This window comes from Juglans microcarpa x Juglans regia, chromosome 3D, assembly GCF_004785595.1.
Source record: "Juglans microcarpa x Juglans regia isolate MS1-56 chromosome 3D, Jm3101_v1.0, whole genome shotgun sequence".
NCBI classification, from domain to species: Eukaryota; Viridiplantae; Streptophyta; class Magnoliopsida; order Fagales; family Juglandaceae; genus Juglans; species Juglans microcarpa x Juglans regia.
The window spans coordinates 19,001,330-19,022,923 of record NC_054598.1 but is presented as its reverse complement, the minus strand read 5'-3'; the positions used below and the strand labels follow the sequence as shown (position 1 = coordinate 19,022,923).

Below are 21,594 nucleotides of genomic sequence, written 5' to 3'. Positions count from 1 at the left end.
AGTACACACTAACCAGCAGCAAATATTTCATCCAAAGAAAACCATATAGAAATAGCTCATGATCCAAAGTAGAAAGTGATATTGAGAAATGCAGAACAAAGGAGATATAAATTTGACCCTTTCCAAATTCCAACTAATAAAGGTAGAATATATGATCCTTCCATCCAAATTCTCCAAACAAGTGTTAGTTTTTAATTCTAATTAAACTGAGAATCTACAACTGAAATCTCATGCAGATTTGCACTTGGTTTCATGAAATATTCTTGCTGGGTAAAGGTCACAATTAGCACTTGATCTAGCTAAGGCCAAAGACACTGATCCATGCGCTAGTATGGGCTAGGGAAACTCCAAATTATGTATATACCATGTTAACTAGTATTCAACCCAATATCAGCTGTAAATTACTCTATCTTAAGACTGCTAAGGTCATCTAGGAATGTATTCAGCATATATATTCTGATTCCAGTAATATTAACCATATATGAGGTTGGTAGGGAGTATTTTGTCCTTGAGCAGGGCACTCTTAGTCCAAAGGAGTATTCGCTGATTATAGGTGTGTCTAAAGGACAAAACAAGCATCGGTCACTCTCCTTCAATGCTTCATCTATGGAAAAACACCGTCAGCATGTAAATGTTTGCATTTCTGATTGGCTAGAAACCCAAATACTAGGCCATTTGCACTCCAACCAGTTAGCAACACCAGCAGGACGTGGGAAAAGGAACAGACAATAAGCAGGTAAGTTGGATAACATGCTCTTGATCAATGTGCATATACCATCTTTAGATAAATACAGCTGGTTCCATCCCGTCAATCAGCACTCCAACTTTTCTATAATACCATCCCAAATTGCTTTGGCTTTAAAGGAAGCTCCCAAGGGAAGACCAAGTGTTCTCTCTTCACTCTTTTCTCTCTCCGTACACTTTAGACTTTTTCACGTTGTCAATGGTGGTTGTGGGCTGTTGACGGGGGGTTATCTGGTATTGAAGCATGGCTATGAGTTCTTTTAGTTGTTTAGTTATTGAGTCAAAGGTTTTTGAGGTGAGAAGAGATGGGGGTAAGGTGTGCATTACTGAGAAAGGATGGAAAGGTGTGAGCTGTTTATGGCTGGGTTTAAAGACTATCCGTTGGGTGGCTAACTCGCTAGAGGCTTGTCTGAAGTCCGGGAGAAAAGGTTACTACTCTGCTCAATGGGAAAGTGACAGAGGCCTCACTGCCCAGCAATGCTCAAACTCTCGTGGCTACTACTTAGCTTTGGCGGTGTATGGTGGTAGTGGTGGTGGTGGTGATGGTGGGGGGGTTGCCGGAGTTACATACTTATACCTGAAGACAAGGCCGGAATGGGGTGGAGGAAGATGGTGGTGCTGAAGGATATGGGCAAAGTAGGTGTTCAGGGGAGAAACTCACCGTAAGCGATGGCAGTAGCTCTGCCGTCGAGGTCGTACAAGGAGGCTCTAGAGGTTCCTCGAGCCGCGCAGCACACTGTGATGGTAAACATGCAAAAGGGCTCACCTCCCTTTTCAGTAGCTGCTCAGAGTGGAGGAGGAGATGGCAGAGGGTCGGTCAGGCTGAAAGAGGAAAAAATATTGAAGAAGTTACGTGAAATGCAGACTTCGTTGGGGGAGTTAACTAATAGTGTGGTTTCGTTAATACAATGCATTGAGGGTTATGCGATGGAGGGCGTGGGCTCGGGCTGCCAGTTGGGCTCACGGGACTGGAATGGTGGGCCTTATGGGAAGGGCCAAGATGCCAATTGGGCTCACAGGTTCCAGCCTAAGACGAGAACACAGAACAAAGGCTCGTTCTGGAGGAAGAAATTGCAAGCTGTTGGCGACCCGTCGACGTGTGGGACTGAGCCACAGTCGGCCCACCCGTCGACGACGAAGCTTTAGTCGTCCCCGCCGAAGGTCGCAGAGGCTCCAATGGAGGCCCCGTCATCGGAGGTCGCAATATTTGAGTATGGAGGAGGGATTTCCGTCGTTTAGAATGTTCACGAAGGCCCGATAGTTGCACAGACCACCACGACAGAGGTCACCAGCACACAAAAAACTAAGTCGAGGCCTATGGAGATGGTTGTGAGCAGTGGTAAGGATGCGAGCAGTCCCTTTGAGAAAGGGGAAGTTTCGGGACAAATATACGAGGCTACCCTGGATACTGTTGTCGACTCATTGCCTTCTAACCAGACACAGAAAGTTTCGATGTCTGTTGAGGAAGCTATGGGTGGGTCAAATGAGGTGATCTTAGTGCTGAAAGTGGACTCTGTCAAGGCAGGAGGGGATACTGTCATGGGTAAGGAGATAAGCCCAGTAGGGGAGGGTACCAGTTTGTTGAGTCTTTTTGTGGATTCTGAGGGCAGTGAGGAAGAGGAGATAGGTAGCCCGTCACCCTTATAGATGCTCCCACCTTATATTGCACCTCGAGCATCAAATTGGGTATTAAAAAAAGTAAAGGAGCTTCATGGTTGGGTGGAACCTTCATGTGAGGGCTATGAAGATCAATTCATGGCTCTCTTAGTAGCCATGGAAGCTGGTCAATCTACGGTAATGACCAGCTTCCATTAACTACGATAATAAGGAAGGAACTTCGGGGAGAGATAGAGCAAAAGGGAGGAATGCTTCTTTCGTTAATGAAGCCTAAAATACTGTCTTCGAATGTGAGAGGGATTAATGACGTGAATAAACGCCTACGTATTAGATCCCTTCTCCGAAATTGGAAATTTGACATTGTTTGCCTACAAGAAACTAAACTGGCTGTTATTTCTCTTCGCATCGTTAGGAGTTTGTGGGGTTGTTTTCAAGTGGGATGGCATTATTTACTGTCTAATAGAGCATCCGGGAGCATACTAGTAATGTGGGATAAAAGAGTGGTGGAAAATATGGAAGATTCCTAGGGGAATATGTGGTGGCATGCTCGTTTAAGAATGTCATGGATGGATATCAGTGGGATTTTACAGGTGTTTATGGGCCTAATCTTGACCGGTCAAGAAGCTTTTTATGGGATGAGTTGGCTGGTATTAGCAGCATATGGAACTTACCTTGGTGTATTGGAGCTAATTTCAACGTCACTCGTTTCCCGAGTGAAAGATCGAGTGTTTCGGGTTTCAACTCACCCATGGTAGATTTTTCTAACTTCATTTTTGAACAAAATTTACAGGATATTCCTCTTGCAGGTGGTTCCTTCACTTGATCTAGCAACCGAGATCTTCCATCTTGGTCAAGGATAAACAGATTTCTAATTTCATCAGAATGAGAGGCACACTATCCAGATCTCATTCAGAAGAGACTACCCAGGTTGTGTTCAGATCACTTTCTCATTCTTTTGAATTGCGTGGGCATTAGAAAAGGCCCAAGATACTTCAAATTTGAAAACATGTGGTTGAAGTCAGAAGGTTTTCTGGAGAGAATAAGACAATGGTGGTCTTCTTACCATTTCCATGGTAATGCTAGCTATACGCTGGCTTGCAAATTTAAGTCTTTGAAAAAGGACTTGAAGGAGTGGAATACACAATAGTTTGGTAATGTGGAAAGTCAGAAAAATGTTCTAATGGGGGAGCTTAAGGGCTTGGAGGGCATGTAAGAGGAGAGATTTCTTTATGAAACAGAGCGGGCCCGCAACTCCCAAGTGATTGCGAGCAATGAACGGATGTCTCTTTAGGAAGAAATATCGTGATGACAGAAATCACGAGCTTTATGGTTGAAGGAAGGGGATAGATGCACCAAGTTTTTTCACCAAGTGGCCAACTCACATAGGCAGAACAATGCTATAGATACTCTATTGATAGATGGGGCGGTCTCATCCAACCAAACCGAGCTCTCAGACCACATTATTAATTATTATGATAAGCTGTTTTCGGAACAATTTGAGTGGAGGCCGAGACTTGACAGGCTGGTTTTTTATGTTCTTGACTCGCAAGTTGTGGAACGTCTCGAAAGGCCTTTTGAGAAGGTAGAGGTCAGGTTGGTGGTCAAGGGTATGGCAGGCGATAAAGCTCCAGGTCCCGATGGCTTTTCCATGGCCTTTTTTCAGACTTGTTGGGATGTGCTTAAAGATGATATCATGAAGGTTTTCCATGAATTTCATGGAAGCGGGCGGTTCAAGAAAAGTCTTAATGCAACTTTCTTAGCACTCATTCCGAAGAAGCCCGATGTCGTAGAAGTGAAAGATTTTCGTCCCATTAGTTTGGTGGGTGGGCTATACAAAATTTTATCCAAAATATTGGCGAACAGATTGAGTAAGGTGATGGAAAGCTTGATTTCAAAGCCTCAAAATGCATTTGTTCAAGATAGGCAAATCCTTGACTCGGTACTTATAGCCAACGAATGTCTGGAGAGTCGTATTAAATCGGGAGAGCTGGGACTCCTATGTAAGTTAGACGTGGAGAAAGCGTACGATCACATCAATTGGAGTTTCTTAATTTATATGCTTGAGAGATGCGGCTTTGGCACTAAATGGTGTTCCTGGATCCAACATTGTATCTCTACAGCCTGTTTCTCTGTATTAATGAACGGTACGTCAAATGGTTTTTTCAAAAGCTCTCGAGGTTTGCGATAAGGAGACCCTATTTCTCCTCTTCTCTTTGTTTTTGTGATGGAAGCTTTCAACAAGATGATATCAAGGGCAGTAGAGGGAGGGTTCATACCAGGATTCTCAGTGGGAGAGGCAAGTTCAGGTTTGCTTAACATATCTCACCTATTGTTTGCTGATGATACACTAATCTTTTGTTAGGCCAGACATGAGCAAATTCGAGCATTGAGGGCTCTATTATTATGTTTTGAAGCCGTGTCAGGGTTAAAGGTGAATTTGACTAAATCAGAGGTAGTGCCAGTGGGATATGTACCCAACGTGGAGAGTTTGGCATCCATCTTGGAGTGCAAGATGTCTCAGTTGGCCATGAAATATCTCGGTCTTCCGTTGGGCGCAGCGTTCAAATCGAAATCTATATGTGATGATGTGTTAGAAAAAATGGAGAGGAAATTAACTGGTTGGAAGCAGATGTACTTATCCAAAGGGGGTCGGATAACTCTCATAAAAAGCACTCTCTCTAACTTACCAACATATTTCCTCTCATTATTTCCGCTCCCTGCCAAGGTGGCTCATCACATGGAGAAACTTCAACATGATTTTCTTTGAGGAGGGATCAAGGATTAGTTTAAATTTCAATTGGTGAAATGGACCACAATTTGCTCCCCCATCAAAAAAGGAGGCTTGGGTATACGGAATTTGAAATCTTTCAGCCAAACCTTGCTTGACAAATAGTTATGGAGATATCACCAAGAACGGAAGGCCTTGTGGCGAACCGTCATTGCTTTGAAGCACGAGGAATCATGAGGAGGGTGGTGTTCTTCTAATGAGATGAGTGGACCTCATGGAGTTGGGCTTTGGAAACATATTAGAAGGGGGTGAGACATTTATGCAGCACATACTTGCTTCAAAGTCAGAAACGGAGTGAAGGTAAAATTTTGACATGACTTATGATGCGGTGATCAGGCACGCAAGGATGTCTTTCCACAAGTTTATAGCTTAGCAAGAAGGAAAGAAGCATCAATAGCAAATTTAGTTATCTTTTCCAATGGCCCTTCCCAATGGAACCTCACTTTCCATAGAAATGCCCAAGATTGGCAGATGGATGATTTTTCGGCCTTTTTTGACCTTGTGTACTCCATTCGTGTGTCGGGGGAAGATGAAGAAAAGATATATTGGTGACCTCTAAGAAGGGAGTTTTTACGGCCCACTCTTTCTATCATTCCTTGAACATGCACAATTCAGCCCCGTTTCCATGGAAGAGCATTTGGAAGACAAATGCACCTCTAAATGTAGCTTTTTTTGTATGCACAGCCACTTTGAGAAAGATTCTTACTATAGATAACCTAAGGAAACATAGCATTATAGGTATGAATTGGTGTTACATGTGTAAGAAGAGCGGTGAGTCCGTTGACCATCTATTACTATATTGTGAGATTGTCATGACCTTGTGGACCGAAGTCTTAGCACAAGTGGGATTAGCGTGGGTGATGCCAGAAAGGGTATGTGATTTTTTAGCCTCATGGAAAGGTATTAGGGGCAACTCTCAAATTGCATCCATATGGAAAATGTTACCTATTTGTCTATGGTGGTGCATTTTGGAGGGAGCAGAACGCAAGATACTTTGAAGATGTTAGCTTAGAATTTTGTTTTTCAATACTTTACTCCATTGGTCAATTGTAATTGATTTTCATGGCAAGTCTTTTCATGATTTCCTTGTATCTCTAAACTAGACATAAACTTGCTCATATATATGTCCCGTATAGTTGGGCATTTTTGTCTCTCTTTTGATCAATAAAAATTTGTTTACCGATCAAAAAAAAAAAAGGAAAGACCAAGATAAGTCATTCGTAAGGGAAAGATTCTACACGCAGGAATTATTGCCAAATTAGCTACATTCTCAACTCTGCAACTGAAAGCAATTCCAACCAAAGTTTTGAATTATGTTCCAGTTGAGGTACTGAAACAGAACATTTTGGTACCGGTACATTTCGCGTTTCGAGATAATCTTTATATGGATAAATTATATATATATAACTATATTCCAAAATAACATCAATACAAGTTTTAAAAACATACATACCTAAGAAACTCAATAATACTTCTTAATACAAGTTTTAAAAACACACAAATTTAAAAATTCAATAATACTTAGTTAAGTGTGAGACTCAGAATTTTGGGGTGAAAAACACAAGGGTTGCTATTGGCCACGTGAATCCACAAAGGAATACTTTGAGGAAGACAATACTCTAACTAGTTTGGCTGAAAAGCTTGACCCAACTCTAAACGTGAAAATAATACCATTTAAGCTTCAATCCTCTCTTGGATTTTCATTTCTTAGCTCTGTTTTGGCACTTCAATCTCGTCTCTAACTAGAAAACTCATCTCAAAGAACTACAGCTTATATAAGTCAAGAAGAGAAAAATAGGCGAATATCAAACCAAATATGCTAACAGACCCCGAACCAGATCAAGAAGAGAACTAAATATCTGCAGATATGCCAGCAGAGTTGTCTAGAAGAGAAAAAGAGGCGAATATCAAACCAAATCCAGATGTAACAAGAGTGGACCGAGCTTCGACGGAGCAACAAGAGTTGCAACGAGGTGGAGCAACACGAGGCTCAAGTTGTGACAGTGTGGAGGTGGCCGTCGAAGTGCAAAGAGTGGAGACAGTGGAGACAGAGCAAAAAATGAACTCTAGATCTAGGGATTTGATTATGAGTTTGCATGGATAGGGGAGAAACCAAAAAGTTGAAACGGAGGAAGAATTACGAAAATGCCATGCATCTGAAAGTATTTACGAAAATGCCATACCTTAAGTTTCAGACAGAAATTACCATTCCGGCCATAATTTAACCCAGGACGAAACAGTAGCCTACACCATGCCAGTTACTGTTCTGGCACGGCAAACTCCAGCTGGAACAGCCGGAATAGAACAAAAACTAAAACATTGATTCCAACGCCAGATTGATCTTCAAACCTAGGGGTGTGCAAAATTCCGAAAATTTCGACTCTGTCCGACTTCCGCTCCGACTCCGACTCCGACTTCATCGGAATTCGGAGTCGGAATTCGGAGTAGCTCCGAATATCTATTCGGAGTCAGAGTCGAAGTCGGAGCTCCAAGAAGCTCCGATTCCGACTCCGAAATTTTTTTTACTGTACACTTGCGCTCGAGCGAGTTGTCGAGCGCAAGTCGAGCACACGTATTGAACATTGGCTCGATCGACATGTTGAGCGAAAGTCGAGCGATCTTGCTCGAGCGACATGTCGAGCGGAAGTCGAGCGAACCTCTCTGAAAGAGTTCCGCTCGACCGCCACGTCGAGCGCACGTCGAGCTCCGATCTTATGTCGGAGCTCCTATAGGAGGTCGGAGCTCCGACCTCCGATCGGAGTCGGACTCCAACTCCAATTCGGAGTCGGAGTCGGAGCTCCAATTCGGCTCCGACTCTTGTCGGAGTCAGAGGTCGGAAACGAGCACTCCGACTCCATCAGAGTCGGAGCCCAGCCCTATTCAAACCAGAGACAGCATCAAAGCAAAGTAATAAACAGCACCAGTGATGGATATGATCTTCATTTGCCTTATAGAATACCAAGGTATCATTAGCAAAATGTAAATGAGAGAGATTGAGCCAGAATCTCTTCCTCGCATCGATAGAGAAACCCATGAAGAATCCCCCCTCTACACTGTAGTACATATCATCCGGCTTAGGGCTTCCATAATTATCGGAAAAAGCAAAGGCATAAGGGTCCCCTTTATGTAATCCTCACATACTACTGAAGAAACCCAAGGGAGCCATCCATCGAGACTAGAAAATGCACTGAAGAGATGTGCTAAAAGAGAAAAGCTCCCAACCGGATCGGTTTAAAACCCATTTTCGCACCAGTCAATGGAATCGCAGCACGTAGGCATCTCAAACACATTTCTCCTGCACCCGGCAACACCAAACCTGCACTCATCTATTTCCTATCTCTCCCTCTCTCCCTTCCTGCACCAAACCTGCACTCATCCTGCACCAAACCTGCACTCATCTTTTTCTTGTGCTTCAGAACCATTAATCCCTTAAATTCCGTCATCTTCAAAGTTCAGCTCATTAGCATTCACCGGCATATGCATGCCACAGCTGAGGATCTAAGCATTTGTCCACCTCCTTTAGTTTCTATTTCAAATCCATAAATGTTATAATTTCAGTTCAAGGATTTTTTTTTTTTTTTTTATAGGTAAACAAGTATTATTGATCAAAGAATGGACAAAAGCTGCCAATTACAAGTCATATGCCCTATCTAAGTAGGCGCATTAGAAACTAAGAAATCATGAAGGTCCATGCCATTAAAATCCACAGCCATGGCCCAAGTACAAAGAGTACTAAAAAAGAAAACTTTTAGCTCCGCCATCGATCTCTCTGTCCTCAAACGTCCGCTCGTTGCGCTCCTGCCATAAGCACCACATAATACAAATAGGGATTATCTTCCAAACCGCTTTGATTTGTTGCATGCTTTGAATAGAAGTCCAACACGCCAATGTTTCCACCACGGTTTCCGGCATAATCACACCAAGTCCATTCTTTTGAACACCTCATTCCAAAGAGTCCTGACTACCTCACAATGTAAAAGAAGACGATTTACCGACTCACCCCCTTTTTTACACATGCAACACCAATCTGCAATGATTACCATCCTCTATCTCAGATTATCCGTGGTAAGAATCTTGCCTAAGGAGGATGTCCACACAAAAAATAAAGCTTTGGGGGATGCCTTATGCCGCCAAAGCCTTCTCCAAGGAAATTGTATATCAGGTTCTTGTGTGAGGGCCTTATAAAAGGACTTATAAGGCAAGGACCGAACAATGAACACCCCTCTCCCCGCAGGAATCCACCACAAACCATCTTCTTGTTGGATGTTCAGACGAAAGGAATATAAGAGACTACAAAAATCTACAAGACTCTCCATCTCCCAATCCTGTGCCGCCTAGTAGAAATTGATATTCTAGTGAATACGCCCTCCCGAGATTCCCATGACCTCAGCCACTGTGGAATCTTTGGCACTTGCAATCTAGAACAGTAAAGGAAACAAATCTTGTAGAGCACTGTTACCACACCAAGCATCCTTCCAAAATCTGATCCTAGAGCCTGTACCCAATTGGAACCTAGTATGACAATGGAAGACCTCTCACCCTCTTCTTATATGCTTCCATAAGCCCCTCTAACTTCTCTAGTACACCACCCCCGCCCCCCTAAAACCACTATATTTGTTTTCGATCACAGTTTTCCATAAGGCTTCTGGTTCCTTGTTATATCTCCACAACCATTTGCCATGTAAAGCCCGATTAAACAACCTCAAATTTCTAATACCCAACCCACCACTAGAGATAGGACGACACACCATCTCCCACTTGACTAAATGGAACTTAAACTCCTCCCCTAAGCCGCCCCACAGAAAATCCAGCTACAACTTCTCTAGACGACCCGCCACACTTGCCGATATAGGAAATAAAGATAAGAAATAAGTGGGTAGATTAGAAAGTGTACTCTTTATCAAAGTAATCCGACCCCCTTTCAACAAGTACATTCTCTTCCAACCAATCAATCTCCTCTCTATTTTTTCAATCACCGTATCCCAAATCGAGCATGCCCTTGATGCTATCCGCAACAAAAGTCCCAGGTACATCATAGGAAAAGAACCTATCTTGCAACCCAAAGTTCTAGCCAACTCCCGTATGTTCTGAACACCCCCAATCGGCACCAACTCGAATTTGTCATAATTCACTTTTAAGCCAGACACTGCTTCAAAACATAGAAGCAACGCCTTCACAGCAAGCAACTGTTCTCGGTCAACCTCACACATAATAAGCGTATCATCTGCAAACAACAAATGAGAAATAGTAATACCCCTGCTCGGAGATCCAATCTGGAAACCACTTACAAAACCATTATCCATCAAAGCCGAGATCATCCTGCTTAGTGTCTCCGTAACAATAACGAAAAGTAAAGGAGATAACAGATCCCCTTGTCTCAAACCATGGGAACTCGAAAAGAAACCCTCTGGGTTGCCATTGATCAACACCGAGAACCTTGCCATGGATATACACCAACTGATCCAAGTCCTCCACCTTTCCCCAAAACCACACCTACCCAGTAGATCTAGAAGGAAATCTCAATTAACATGATCATACGCCTTCTCCATATTTAACTTGCACATAATCCCTGAGTTGCTAGCCTTCAGTCTACTATCCAGACATTCATTAGCGATGAGAACCGCATTGAGAATCTGTCTACCCTTTACAAATGCATTTTGAGGTTTAGTGACAATCTTCCCTATTACCTCACTTAGCCGATTAACAAGCACTTTTGAAATAATCTTATAAGCTCCATTCACTAAACGAATAGGCTGAAAATCCGTGATCACAATAGCCCCCACCTTTTTGGGAATTGATGCAAGGAAAGTGGTGTTAAGACTTTTCTTAAATTTGCCAACCGAGAACAACTCCTGAAACACCTTCAAAAGATATTCTTTAATCACCTCCCAACATTCTTGAAAGAAGCCCATAGAGAAGTCATCCGGTCTGAGCCTTATCTTTTACCATTAAGGACTACTTCATACACCTCTTCCTCCTCAAAAGCCCTCTCCATCCTAGCTACTTCCCCCAGGCCAATATTATCAAAAACCAGTCCATCTAGAGTAGGCCTCCACCCCACCTGCTCAGTAAAAAGATTCTCAAAGAAATCAACAACATGATTTTGAATTACCTCCTCATCTCTGCACTCCACCCTCTCAATTTTCAACACCTCAATGTTATTATTTCTTCTATGAGAGTTTGCAATTCTATGGAAAAATTTTACACTTCGATCACCTTCCCTTAACCATAGTGCTCTTGACTTTTGGCGACATGACATTTCTTCTTGTAAGATTATCCTCTCCAGGTCTACGACCAGCACAATTTTCTACACTTGTTCTTCTTCAGTGAGCGGCTGCCCCTATTGAAGTCTTCCTAATTCCTAGATTTCCATCCACTTAACGTTCTTGTTTTCCCCTACATTTTAGAAAGACTGTATATTCCACTCCTTCAAGTCTCTTTTTAAAGCTTTCAATTTTTTCGCAAAAATGAAGCTGGGTGTACTATCGAACTGGTACGAAATCCACCACTGTTTGACCCTCTCCACAAAACCCTCCGATTTCAACCACATATTCTCGAACTTAAAGTACCGTCTACCACTATGAAGGTCTCCACAATCAAGCAAAATAGGCCAATGGTCCGATGCTAAGTGTACCAAACACTTTTGCCATACGTCCGGAAAATGGCTTTCCCACTCTGGTGAAATTAAGAAACAATCCAACCGAGACCAAGTTTGATTATTCGACCATGTGGCTAGACCCCCTGTGAGTGGAAGATCCACCAAGTTCAAGTCAAAGATACACTCCGAGAACTCCAAGCTTGCGGGCCTCACTCTTCTAATCCCAAAATTTTCACTTTAGAATCTAACAACATTGAAATCACCCCCAATACACCAAGGAAGGTCCCACCAACTATGTACCGCTGCTAGTTCATCCCACAATAATCTTCTGTCAGCATCTACATTTGGCCCATAAATACTAGCAAAAGCCCACAAGAAATTATCAGACACATTTGAAAGAACACGCTACTGTATATCTCCATATATAGTCCTCCATTTTCTCCACCACCCGCCTATCCCACACCACCACAACTCCTCCCGAGGCCCCTAAAGAGGCCATGTATACCCAATCCACATGATTACTGCTCCATAAACTTTGCATAATCTTCCTATTGATCATCTTCAGCTTCGTCTCCTGTAAGCATACAATGTCCACTTTCCACACACGAAGCAATTGCAGAATCCGGAGACGCTTAAATGCCTCGTTAAGTCCACGAACACGAGAGGACACAATCTGGTGTTTCATTGGAGAACAGCCAACCCCTTCCCTTTTATGCTACCCCTGCTGGAACTACCCTCTAAATTCATCGACCATGTCAATCTTTTAAGTTCCCGTATTTTCTTTGAGTCCCCTTTCATTTTTTGTTGATGTCCTGCTACAATTGCAGTTAACAAAGCCATGAACTGCTCTTCATACCCGTCACACTCAATCCCCATATAATGTTGGATCCCTTTCACCTTATGCTTTACCCAATCAGTGACTTGATCTGAAAAATAGTAGTTCAATGGGATAGGATTCCCCATCCTATTGTTTTTAAAGTTCAGAAACTCCTCTCCCACCGAAATCTCATCCAATCCCTTCTTACTGCAAGCCTCAAGGAGGAACAATTCATCCTCCACCGAATGCATAAGGTCGTCTGAATCTTCATCCTCCTCAGCCAACTCAAAATCCTCATAGGGTTGAGTAGATAAGTTCGCTGGAGGCAGAATCGCAATTGAACCCCTCATTGGCGATTTCTGAGCTTCAAGCGATGAAGGCACGTGATTCCCGAACTCAACCAAAGCATTCTAAGTACACTGCACCAGCGGGGTATGATCGAAAGTTGCCTCCACCATGTCGGAACACCTCATCGGCGTTTTCTGTGCACCCACCACTGCTCCCTCCACCGCCGTCAGGCTTTCCGGCACAAACCTAAGGCCACTCGACTCATCTCCGGACTCGATACGGCTCTTCTTACGCGAGAGAACCCTGGGCTGAATTGAGACAAGAACAGGCCCTGGCTCGCCAATGGACAAAGCCATAAGGCTATCGTCCCCCTTGCTATGGGCCCTGGGTTGTGATGGCCCGGCCCTCTTCCTAACGGGCCACTTAGCCTTCAACTTGGGCCGAGACTCAGGCCCACCCATTTTCTCCACACAGGCCTCCCTTTCCTAATGAATTTATCCTCCTGTTGGGCCCCTAACTGGGCTTTGGTGAGCCCATCCCCCGTATCCAGCCTCTTTCACAGCGCAACCCCCTTCCTGAAATCATCTCCTTCCTTAAGTAGCCCGACAAAATTGATGATTTCGGCCATGTCCCTCTGCAGGTACCTCAACTGCCCCTGCATTTCCAATATTAACCTGTGCACCTCCCGTGCTTCCTGACTTGCCACAGACCACATGCCATGGGTGTGGCTCGACGCATAGGACTGCTTCCAAGGAACCCTGCGGCGCATTTACCCTTTGTCAAAACCCCTCGCACCTCCTTCACCTTCCCTCGCATGGTGCAGCACCGTCGAAGAGAGTACCTCCTCATACAACCAGGAGAAAGACCTAGTCTCCTCCCTTCCCTGATTCGACTGAACTTTCCCAGGAGGACCACCCGTGGTAGGCACCATTAAACCTTGCTCCGACAATGCATCCCGCATTTTCCTCCATCCCCAACCACTCTCTCCTTCTGGAATACAGATAACACTCCTCATCCCCCCTGGTTGTACTCGGACACCTCAAGATAACGCCCTCTGTTGTTGGAACACCTTTGGGCGATATAACTACAGTAACCTTCCCTAGTTGCCAAATACACCTCCTCCTTCTTCCCCCCTCTCAAGCATTCCTCCAACACCTTCCCAAGCTAATGCGCTATCAAAGGACCCAACATCACCACATGTTCTGCCTTCCAACTTTTCTCAATAACAAGCAGCAGGCCACCATCCTTCGAAAGTAAAAAAATCTTAGATTCAATCACCACCTCTGGAAGACGGCCCATAATATCCACCACACAACTTAATATCCAGTTAACATAGCAACATGAACAATGTTACCAGCAAGCAACGAGAGGGAAGAAAAATGCATGTGTACGGAGAGAAAAGTTCACCCCAAACTTAAATCCTCTTTTGATTGGAATTTATTAGAAGCTGGTGAGTGAGGTTTCACACTCTCCTCAGTTCAGGGATTTTACCGATATGCAATTACTTAACTGATTCTTAGTGCATGAAAACCCCTCTTCTTGTCAGTGATGATCTCTTTGTAAATTCTGCAACCACGAATAAACCTCCATAATTCAGTTAAGTTTGTCATAAAATTTGGAAAACAACAAAGAAAATTAAAAGAATAGACGAAGAAAAACAGAATTAATGACTTTAATCATTGAAGTGCTAATTTTGGGCAATTAATTTACCTCACAGAGCTTGGAATCAACGTGTGCCACTTGGCCATAGTGAACAAGATAAAAGCCCCAAAATCTCCTTCGTAAAACCCCTAAGATTCATACGCAGGATTCGAACGGAACGCAAAACTGAAAGACGTAATTCCACGGAATCTCAACATTGCTGAAGCTTCATTTCCCTGAATTCAGTGATGGAGTTGTAAGTAACCTCGCCTTCCCTCGGCTCTCAGCAACCTCGACCATCGAAATCTAGCTTTACATAAATCGAAAAGCCCTCCTCTTCTGCTTACGTGTCGCGATTCCATTGGCTTGTGCAAAAATGGGTTTTAAACCCATCCGGTTGGGAGCTTTTCTCTCGCTAAAAATCTAATCACATTTTTTCTTCCCAAAACCACATCTTCTCAGTAGATAAGTTCAGAACCCCCATTTTACATGAACATGGACCTTTTAAATGTCCAATTTACACAACAATCCTAGCTCTACCAATCTCAATCTGTTATTAAGGCATTCATTGGCAATGATAGTCAAGTTAAGAATCCGGTGATACAAAGCATTTTGAGAGTAGGATATGACCTTAGACAAGACCAATTTCATTTTGTTTACAAGGACTTTAGGCATCATCTTATAAACAACACCCACCAAGCTAATGGGTCAAAAATCCTTAGTCTGCATTGCCCTTGGCTTCTTAGGCATAAGGGCAATAAAGGTAGATTTAAACTATTTTCCAAACTTCCTTTCAAATGACATGCATGGAACACCTTCATAAGATCTTCCTTCACAATATCCCAGTGGGCTTCAAAAAAGGCCAAGAAAAAGCCATTAGGACTCAATGCCTTATCGCTTTCTAACAATCTCGCTACCTCCAACACCTCGCTTTCTTGAAGAGTCTTCCCATCCATTGGGCCTCTACCATCTCAAGAAACGCAAAAGGCAGTCCATGTAGCTTAGGCCTCCAAGTGAATTATTTTATTTACAAATTCCAGTAAAATTGCACAAAGTGATTACTAATCACCGAAGGGTCTAAGGAAGCTACACCATCCACATAAGAAGAGTTAATGGAATTATTCCTTCTACGTAAATTGACCATCCAATGAATATACTTCGTACATTTAGCACCTTCTTTAAGCCACAATGCCCTCAACTTTTGTCTCCAACATATTTCCTCCATCAGGTTTGTCCTTTCCAAATCACCACCTAGCATTGCCCTTCCTTAACTTCTAGGCATGGGCTGGTTGTACATGCACTATGCCTAGAGCTCTTCAAAAAAGAGAATTCTTCTTCGTGCCCACATTATCAAATACTTCCTCATTCCAAAGTTGTGAGTGATCTTTTAAGGACTTAAGTTTACTTGCCAAAATGTAATTAGGGGCACCTTAAGTTTTACTTATAAAAAAAAATTAGGGGCACCTTAAGTCGATAAGACCCCACCATTGCTTCACTATAACCATATATATTTGAACTTGAAGTAATGTTTGTCGCCTTGAAAATCCCCACAATCTAGAAGGATGGGGAAATGATCAAAGCAAAGTCTAATCAATTCCTCTTGAGACATGCACAAAAGGTGAGATTTCCACTAAGGAAATGGGGAGGCAATCCACTCTAGACCAAGGAGGATTGTCCCTATTATCTTACCATGTAAATGCCCCTTCCACCTTTGCCATATCAATAAGGTTTTCCTCAAATATGAAGTCTGAAATTGTAACACCCCAAGTTTAGTATGAAAGAATGGTGAATGGGATCCTACATTACTTGAAAGGTGGAAATTATTGACCTTCATAACGATTTTAGGGAGCTACAATTGAAACATTAACTAGTTCCTTTAAAGTATGGGCTCAGTTCTGTAGGAGACAAAAGACCTCAAGGGACTTTGGGAGAGTTGGAAGGGGTCTTGTAGGATGTCAAATCTCAATTGAAGGGAGTATGGATTATGTAAGAGATCTAATGATTAAGGTGGATAAGGGGTTGGACCTAGTTGTGGGTACAAATGTGCCAGCAAGTGTGCCGGAAAGTGTACAGGCAAAGGGTGTGTCAACGATAGAGTCGTTGGACGCTAGCATCTTTGTTCATGCCGGTGTCACTATGCCTTATGAGGGAGCTGTAGGGTCTCATGCACCAGTTACAGATGTAGTTGGTCCTTCTATCCAGGGTTCATTTGTAGTTAAAGACGGGGTCCCTCCAAGGTCTCGAGTATTTTGGAAGAAACAATCAAGCCACTTTTAGAAGATGCAAACAGGGTAACAAATGGTAGTGCTTCCCCTCTTGAGGAAGTAGTAGGGTCAGACAAAGTGGCACGGCAAGGATCGTCGAGGGGTGGAGCATATACACAAAATGTTAATGGAGGGGAGGAACCTGTAATGGTAACAGATGGAGGGGAAAACAACCATATACCTGTCAAGCAACCATTTGGCGAGAAGGAAATCGATTTTTCATTGGTGCCTCGTGTGGGGGAAGGTTGAAAATTGTCATTGGTGCCTCGTGTGGGGGAAGGTTTAGAGTCAGGAGTGCAGTCGGGTGCTATGGCTGGGGATAATGTCGTTCCCCTGGTTTCTCTTCCTCCGATTAATGATATAGCGGGTTCAACAGCGGATTGGATTCTGAATAAAGATAATGGGTTTCTACAAACCCTGGGACTTTTGTATGGAGAACAGAGAGAATATGAAGACCAATTTAAAGCACTACTCACCACAATCGAGGTGAGCCACACGCTTGAAACCAAATCTAAGTTTAAAAAAAGTAGGGAGTTAAAAAATCCTTCTTGGGCAATCAACTACGATACTAAGAGAGCTAGCTCAAGTCGAGGGAAGGCTAAAGGGAGGGCTTTGTGAAGACGTTCTCGAAGTGGGATGTTTGGGTAGAGGATTATTTTCACGGAATCTAGGGGATGGGGTCAGGGAGGAGTATCGATAGTTTTTCCAATTCGGACTTTGTGTGTTTTGGGTAGGTTTTTATGGGCTTTTGGGTCATTAGGGGCTTTCTTGTATGGACTAGGTGTTTTTCTTGTATACATCCAGTGTACTTGATTACTCCTATTGATATATATATAATACTATTACTTATCAAAAAAAAAAAAGTATGGGCCCAGATGCAACTTAAGCTTTCTTTGAGTCATTACAAACAGTACCAAAGCCAATCCCAACCAAAAGTGTGGACTTAAGCCATGTCACCTATGATGGAATGAGCCGACAAAGGCGTTGGGGATTTAAGGGGAGATATTATTAATACCCAAAGTTTAGTAGGAGCAGGTGGTGAATGGGATCCCAAAGATGTGGCTTGGGCTTTCCTCGGATTGTAAGAGAAAACTCCATCATTTTTGTTTATGAGTAATATAAAATTTTATTGAAACTAGTAAATAGGCATAATCCAAGTACACAAGAAGTATACAAACAGCAAACATCTAATTACAAGTTAGGAGATAGAAAGTGATACAAGAAAATCATACAAGCTGGCACCATTAAAAAAACTGGCAAAAGCCCAAAGAAATAAATCATGGCAGAATAACTTCTAAGCTCATCCGGAGAACATTCCCTAGCTTCAAAGCTTCAACAATTCCTTTCAAACCAAAGACACCACATAATAAATAAATGAATCATTCTCTATACATCTGCAATATGGGAATATCCCCGAATCCTTTGCCAACAAGCGAACAAATCTACCTCCCTCTTAGGCATCACCCATGCAATTCCAATACTTTTTTTTTTTTTTTTATAACCGTGGGTGTCCGGGCCAACTTGTGTGCACCTCGATTAATCCCATGGGGCCCTAAAGTTAACAACCAGGTAAACCTCCAGTGGCCCTAAGGAAACTCGAACTAGTGACCATTGGGGAGCAAACTCAAGGCCGGACCAGCTGAGCTACCCCTCAGGGTTCAAATTCCAATTCCAATACTATTAAAAATCTCCACCCATAACATCATTGCCACCTCACAATGAAGTAAAAGATAATCCAAAAACTCACCACTCTTCTTACACATATGGCACCAATCCATCACGATGATTCCATGCTTTCACAAATTGTCGATAGTCAATATTTTCCCAAGAGATACAGTCTAACCAAACAAAGCAATTTTAGGCAGCACCTTACTTTTCCAAATGCACTTCCAAGGAAACGAAATATAATTTTGGCATGACAAAGCCTTGTACAAAGATCGCACAATGAACCTCCTACTCCGAGCATTCATCCAAAGCATCTTGTCCGTCTCAATACTACCAATGTTCGAAGTATACAATAAACTGAAAAAATCATAAATAACTCCTAATTCCCAATCATGAGCAGCTTTAAGAAAACGAACATTTCACTGTGAGGATCCACTAGAGTGTTCCAAGAGCTCTGACATTGATGCCTCCTGATCAAGAGCCATCCGGGAAGAGAAGGAAACATAGTCTTGAGAGCTAAATTAGCACACCAAATATCATGCCAAAATCTGACCCTGGATCCCTCGCCAATCTCAAAGCTAATAAAACGAGCAAAAACCTCCCATCCATTTGTAATATTCTTCCACAAACCTACACCATGCGCAAGAAGTGCCTTATTAAAAATCTTCAAATTTCGAACCCCCATCCCTCCACTAGAAATCGGAGTGCATACCTTATTCCACTTAACCAATCAGAACTTGGTCTCCTCTCCAACTCCTCCCCACAGAAAAGCGAGCTTTACTAGACTTTTTCGCTAAGGAAGCACATAACATTAAAAGGCAAGTTCCACAACTCATAAGACCAGCTATTTCATCTCAAAGAACTCTATTGTTTGCATAAAGTGTTAAAAGATATGATGCAATGAAAAGGCAGAAAGCAAGATGGTCATAATGAAGAAATCTAGTACCTCCACCAATACCCTTCTGATATAACAAGAGAAGAAAGTTGACACCAACCAGCTGGTATGGTTTGAGAACAGGTTGAAAATCCGAATCCTCAGACCTACATGCCGCATCAATATCATCCTATAATAATTAAAACTGTATCAGTTACCAACCCCATTGTGAAATTAACTAAACACATAGCTTGGTCACCAAAATATGAAACCACATTGTGAAATTCACTAAACACATAGCTCGGTCACCAAAATATGAAACCACATTGTGAAATTCACTAAACACATAGCTCGGTCACCAAAATATGAAACCAAAGGTAAACAAAGGAAACTTACAATTATATAGGACCTAAGACCACATTTGTTCATATAACTAAGTGTCCGTTTGTTACTTATAAAAAAACTAGGAGACCCTTTTTTTCTTTTTCTTTTTTTTTTTTTTTAATTTTTCTGACAAGTACACTCAACTGAGTTTGCATAATTCACAGAATTATCCTTTTCTAACCTCTCACAAAAAGCAATCATAATAATAAAACCCCAAATTTCCACAAAAGGCTCCACCAAAATGAAATAACTACCATGTGAGCCACAATAATCGGACAGAAAACTTCAAATATATTCAACCTATATCGCAAAACCTCAATGTCACAATTTACGTCGGCCAAAGTGAAGTCATAATTCCATTCCAAACTAAATGCATGACAGAGGATTGAAAACTCTAATTGGAGTTTTCCCCATTATTTTTTTTCTTTTTTCTTTTGTCCTCCTCAAGTTCCTCAGCAAACAGAACACATGGAAAACCATTACTCGAAAACCATAAAATTCAACGACCATGACAATAAACAACAATTATGAAAAGCTTCAAGCACCTGAGTCACAATCCTCACAGAAGAAGCCTCTACTTCCGCGTAACGGCTGCACGTGGTCAGCGAGGAGCCGTACAGCTCTCTCTTCAACTCCGTCGATATCTTTGCACACTTGTGCAAAGCCTTCCCGACCACATCAACATTTTCGTCGTCCTCCTTTACGTCGGGGCTCGACTTTACCTCATAGAATTCATTGAAATCCTCATTGCTCTCCTCATCATCGACAACGAACCGACGACCACGGTTGGTCGTGGGTCTCGTGCCCTCTACCTCCGCATCCTCGTCCTCCAAATCAAAACATTTTTTCTCCAAAACATCCGTGATATCGACGCAGTCGTCGCTGCAGCTCCGGTCGGAGTGTTGGGGGTTAGAGGAGCCGTAAGCAAAGGCTTCGATAGGAGGAGGAGGTTTTTGGTGGTTTCCGAGGACGCGAGAGGGTTTGAAGGAGTGGTTGTCCCACTCGTCGTCGGAGATTTCCTCGAAGACGCGCTTCATTTCACCATCTTCTTCTTAAACAGTGCGTTTAAGAAGAGTGCCGCCGTGAAGATAGTCAGTCAATGCGAGGGAAGAGCATCTACTTTGGAAGGGAAAGAGAAACGAATGCCATCGCTTGTCCGGAGAAATCGGAAACACGGGAAAAAATATTGTACAGTCGAGCAAAAATTTTTGAAGCGTTAGGTTTGAAAATAAAATTAATTATAATAAAAAAATATTGGATGCAAATTAATCAGTAAAAGTTTTTTTTAGTACATATATTTTTTAGAGGATGTTTAAAAAATAAAATGAGATAAATAGGTTTTCAGCCTTTCAGAAGATCTTTTTCACATTATTCCTCTCCAGCACCTTCCAGTTATCATACACCCAGATCTATTCTTACATCAATTCTAGAATTGATGTAAGAATAGATCTGGGTGTATGATAACTGGAAGGTGCTGGAGAGGAATAATGTGAAAAAGATCTTCTGAAAGGCTGAAAAGCTATTTGAACCGTCCCATCCGTTTTTTGATCTATATATTCAAGATTATCTTTGGAATTATTTTCTATTTTGGGTGTTGGAGTGATATTTTCTAATTGCCATTCATTAGGAAGTGTGACTTGATTCCAATTGATTTGTTTAGGAATTTGTATACTAGAATTTTGTGTGCTAGATTGTAATAATAATGTATATCCTTTAGGGCTAGTAATTAAAGCTTGTGGTTCTAATGTTGTTTTCATTAATTTATAATGAATCCTGTAAACTACTGTTAAAGCATGTGACTCTTTCATCATTTGATAGCCATTTGTTTTAATATTTAGTATTAAGGCGTGTAAAATGTTACCATCAAATAATGATAAAGAATAATTGGGGTAACAGTTAAAATAGACCGGTCCT

General features: G+C 42.3%; 1 protein-coding gene across 1 annotated transcript in view; it reads right to left on the bottom strand.

Annotated features, from left to right (window-relative positions):
- LOC121254395 (protein CHROMATIN REMODELING 19) overlaps positions 1-20,881 on the bottom strand; it is a 38,262-nt gene extending 17,381 nt beyond the window's left edge. The window contains exons 1-2 of the mRNA XM_041154415.1: positions 20,226-20,881; positions 19,369-19,486 (exon numbers count right to left, since the gene is read on the bottom strand). Coding sequence (XP_041010349.1) covers positions 19,369-19,486; positions 20,226-20,717 — 610 coding nt within the window. The 5' untranslated portion in view covers positions 20,718-20,881. The remainder of the gene's footprint in view (positions 1-19,368; positions 19,487-20,225) is intronic.
- Between the last annotated feature and the right edge of the window lie 713 nt (positions 20,882-21,594).